General features: G+C 46.2%; 1 protein-coding gene across 1 annotated transcript; it reads left to right on the top strand.

Annotated features, from left to right (window-relative positions):
* Positions 1-203: 203 nt before the first annotated feature.
* LOC308298027 (GTPase IMAP family member GIMD1-like) lies at positions 204-3,440 on the top strand (the record flags this gene model as incomplete). The annotated part of the gene is made up of 3 exons (XM_080741591.1): positions 204-399; positions 997-1,277; positions 3,171-3,440. The coding sequence occupies 3 exons, from the start codon at positions 204-206 to the stop codon at positions 3,438-3,440; spliced, it is 747 nt and encodes a 248-aa protein (XP_080597717.1).
* Between the last annotated feature and the right edge of the window lie 1,414 nt (positions 3,441-4,854).

The raw sequence follows: 4,854 nt of genomic DNA, 5'->3' as shown, positions 1-4,854 counted from the left end.
CCACCGCTCACTTCACATTGGGTGTGATTTTATAGGATATTTGATTGTATCTTATATGGACCCCAGGAGATAATAATTGTTCTCATTTACTGTATATCCTTTTGTATGTTGGTAGTCATTATATTTATTAGTTTTAATGGCAATACAAGTTGAATTGGATTAATTTCCCTTCATTTTGTGTGCCAGGCTGTGCTTCAGTAATAATGGAATCGACCAATCAGACGACAGAAAAGCATCCTGGAGTTCACAACAGCAAAGGTCAGCCTAGCAACCCCTTCATCAACCTTGGTAACCAGGGTCACCGTCGCCATGACGACAGCAGGGCGGTACTGACGCTGAATGTGCTGTTGCTAGGCGACAAGCAGAGTGGGAGGAGCTCTGTGGGGAACGCCCTGATTGGTCAGCACTCTGCACACGCACGCACGCACGCACGCACGCACGCACGCACGCACGCGCGCGCGCGCACACACACACACACACACACACACACACACACACACACACACACACACACACACACACGAACACAGCTGACCTCTAACTGACCTAGTGGTTCTCAACCTGTGGGTCGGGAACCCTTTGGGGGGTCCCCAGATGATTAACTTAATGTGCAACATTGTTTTCTCTCTCAACAGTAAACAAACCAACATAAACTTTAAGTGTATAGAGGGCATCTGCACATTTCTAAAGTGACAATTTAAGGACTTTTTAACACCTCTAAAATGACAAATTAAACATTGGCCAAATTGTCAAATATTAGAGGCAGAAATCGTGAAAATAGCCGATCTACATGTTCACAACGCCTCGCAACGCGAGGCCCTTGTGAGCAAGTAGATCGGCTATTTTCACAATAGAACTGTGTTATAGAGAAAATGTAATGCCTCAACTCTCAGTGCTCGTAGGATGGAGGGGGTCCCCAGTTAAAATAAGATTATTTTGGGGGTCGCGGCCTGAAAAGGTTGAGAACCACTGCTCTAACTGACCTCTGTTCTTCAGGTGGCCACGAGTTCCAGACAGGCGTGGGCCTATCAGGCGTTGCCGTGACAACAGAGTTCCGCCTCCTGGGCAGAACGTTCCCGGCCTTCTTCAGGAGGAAAGGGGCGGAGTCAGACCTGAGGCTGAGGGTTGTGGACACGCCCCCTCTGCCCCGCCCCTCCCAGCTCGGCCAGGAAGTGCGCGAGACGCTGGGGTCGGAGGATGTCCACGTGGTTGTTCTGGTGGTCTCCGCGCACCGCTGTGACGACGCCCTGATAACACACCTCACACACGTAACGCAGGTAAGCGGTGCACGCGGCTGTGTCAAGCATCTATGCCAGGGGTTCCCAAGCTTCTTTGTCTCAGGGCACCCCATAATTTTTTTTTTTTAATCCGAGGCACCCCTACATTATAATTTTCACTCCCAGCACTTTATATTTATAGCATATCGTCGTTGTCGGGTGGAAACCTTCTATGTCCAAAACCGTTCGTTTTGTATTTATCATCTATAAAATGTACTAAACTAGTGAAAACAGCAGATCTACAAGCACACAACGCCTCGCGATGCGAGGCGTTGTGTGCTTGTAGATCGGCTGTTTTCACTAGTTTTGTGCGACAGTCTTGTATGATGAAGCAGGGCCTTGCTTTACCAAAAGACGTACACATTTGAAACTTGGAGATACGAGGTTGCTGTCCGACAGTGACGATATTTTAGTGAGTATATTGCGAGAAAAACGTTGAGATAATAGCCATTATAATTGACTGAAAATAACTGTAGGCTACTTCAAGTTTAAAATGATACAAAATATTTTTTCAAGTGTCCACTCCAATTAAATTCCAAATATTATCAAATTATCTCACGGCACCCCTGGACTGCCGTCACGGCACCCCAGGGTGCCCCGTCACCCACTTTGAAAACCCCTGATCTATACCACTGTTTCCAAGCTCCTTTCAGAACCTCTCCCTCCGCTATGCAGCTCCGAGATGAGGTTCCTCCCTGTCGTCAACCAGAATCGGGCGAATGGCGGGACGCTCCGCCGTTCGCAAACTCTTCTTATCTTTTGTGAACATTCTATCCAAAAAGTAGAGGTCCTATGCTGGTCTCCCATCTGTTTACTTCTCAAGCGTGGAAGAAAATTGAAGCAACGTGTTGAAATAAAGAGTTTATATCGCTCATTTTGTCAGCTGGTTCTGTGTTTTTACATTTTTGCCTCTCTGGAACTTCCGGGCTCCATCGCTAGTCTATGGGGAAAACACGGAGCATCCCCCCAGTCGGACGATTCTGGTTGACGACATCTCGTAGCTGCATAGCAGAGGGAGAGGTTCCGAAAGGAGCTACAGTAAAGCCCTTTGCACACAGGCGCGTTTATCCGCGCGGATAAAACGGACAATTTCATTTATTTTTTAAGAAAACAATGATTCTCTACGACCTCATGCACACCGGATCCGAATTATCCGTGCGACGAGTGGCTGCGGCCGTGCGTTTTTTTCTCGATCGAACCCAGTTCAATTTGTGCGTCTTGTCGCATGCGGTAAAAAACTCATCACTCCTTTTATGACTCCTTCCACAGCGCCGATTCCGCACAGCATTGCACACCAAATCCAACGCGTTTTATTCATGCCGCAAACGAAAAAAAATGCAACTGACCTGTGTGCAAAGGGCTTAACTGTTTCCCAGATTATACTGTAGGTCAGACACATTTTTATGGTGGTGGTATATTGAGTTCCTCATACTTTCATCTGGAACCGCTCAGGGCCAACCGCTAAGGAGGCGGTCCACTTTTTCAAGCTATTTGGCAGGTGATTGGATGGCACCGTCTGTCTATTACAGTCTGGGCATGCTAACTCCAACCACTCATATTGATGTGTCTGCATTGACGTATATAGTGGCTGCGCCGGCAGGAAAGTAAACACTAAAAGTGTCCCCCCCCTGGGCGCGGGGGACCGCGCCTGAAGTGCGTTTTAAAAAAAGAGTCTGGCAGCAGCTTATGGTAGCGGCAAAGATGAATAGTTAAAGAACTACAGTGCAACTGCAACAGGCACTTCTCGATCGCGTCACACCCGGTCTTGCTCTGATCCTGCCCATTTGTTGTCGCTGTCGCTTTGTGTGTGTGTGTGTGTGTGTGTGTGTGTGTGTGTGTGTGTGTGTGTGTGTGTGTGTGTGTGTGTGTGTGTGTGTGTGTGTGTGTGTGTAGACTGTGTTTGGTCCACTGTGGTCCCAGCATGCTCTGCTGGTCCTCACCCACGCTGACAAGCTGCGGGAGGCGGGGCTTCAACCCCCTACGTACCTCTCGCAGGCCTCTGATTCGCTGAGACATCTGATCGACAGGCTGGGAGGCGGATACATGTTCCTGGATAACAGCAGTGATTGGCCAGTCAAAGTAGGAGAGCCTCTGAGAGACAAACTGTTAGACCTATCAGCTTCTAACCACCACTGTCCTCTGAAAGTGAAGCCTGACATTTAGAACAATTTAAAGGGAGTGTAAGTGATGTTTATTTGTTAAAATAAGTGTTAAATAGCTGTGTTAGGTATTTTGTTGTGGTTTATATCATCTTTTACCATCTTTTTGATGACTAACTGACCATCTGACTCTAAGGCCCAGCTCATGACTGTGCCATGCTATAATGTCATGTACAGTACCCACAAGGTCTCTGTCTGGTAGAAATGAGGCCTTATCTACTGCCATGGAGCCTGTAACTAAAACAATGAGAATTGTTTTGGTTTATAAGGTTCAGCCTGGGACATCTGGTGTCATCCAGACACCAGCAAGGACATCTCTTCCCCAGGAACCTACTGTATATGGACTCTTTGTCTTGTCATTTGTGGACAAGAAAAATCCTATGAACTGTTGAAATGTCATCCATTGACTGACGAAATGACCATACTTATGTCAAAACATCATTTGTCAGAGAGAGCACGAACCATTGAACCATTATTTCTGTACTGTACCTGTCTTGAATTCTCTCTCTCCATAGTAAACATTCCATTCTCACTCTGAATCACTCTCCTGTCTTATTACTTTGTGATGGATTATTGTATCTCATAGGGGAATAAGAAGGTGTTAATATATTTATCAAGCTGTATATTTTGATGGTAATAATTTCTACAGTGTTTGTTCATTAACAGGAGACTACCTGTCTTTCCAGCTCCATATAGTTATCAGAACATGTTCAGGTTGGGATACCAATTTTATCCAATCAGGAGATAGAACTCATAAAGGATGCAGGATAAAAAGTCAAACTGGAAGATGTGAAACAAACAACTAAATTAAAGAAAACTAGAAATACTGTTCCTACGAAACAGTGTGGGCTCGCATGGAACACCATGTATGGGCACAAAGATCTACCCTTTGGCTGCTCCTCATTGGCTAAGGGCCCTGCATGCCGTTGTACTGTCAGTAATCTTTTTAAGGAGAATAACCTTGACCTATAAAGATCTGGTATCAATTTTACTCAAAAGACATATGACTAAACACAATCTAAATTTGCTGTCAAAAGTAACACTGGCACAACACTGGTCATGTGTTTATTGCAACCGTAGGTCGCAGATTAGTATGTGAACGGCCACAGCTTGTGTGTATCTCTGTCTATAACGCCTGACATTGTGGTTCTGTGGGCTTGTCGCTCTGACATCATGCTCTGACGTCACTGTGATGTCAGGGGAACCACTCTTAACAGAATTCTGGTCCCTGATTGGGCTATACGGGCTTAAACAATCACAGACACCGTCATACGTACATACACAGCTGAACGCAATGCTCGCGCGCTTTGCTGGAGGCAAGTAATAACTAGAACTGCACTCTGTCGAGGTGCCAACTTGCGCCTTGTGCACAAGTAGGCCATAGTTGGCCTACTTGTGCTCCTGCAGAGCGCACCATG

Source organism: Nannobrachium achirus, assembly GCF_963921795.1.
Source record: "Nannobrachium achirus genome assembly, chromosome: 14".
Classification (NCBI taxonomy): Eukaryota; Metazoa; Chordata; class Actinopteri; order Myctophiformes; family Myctophidae; genus Nannobrachium; species Nannobrachium achirus.
This window is presented reverse-complemented; position numbering and strand designations above follow the sequence as displayed.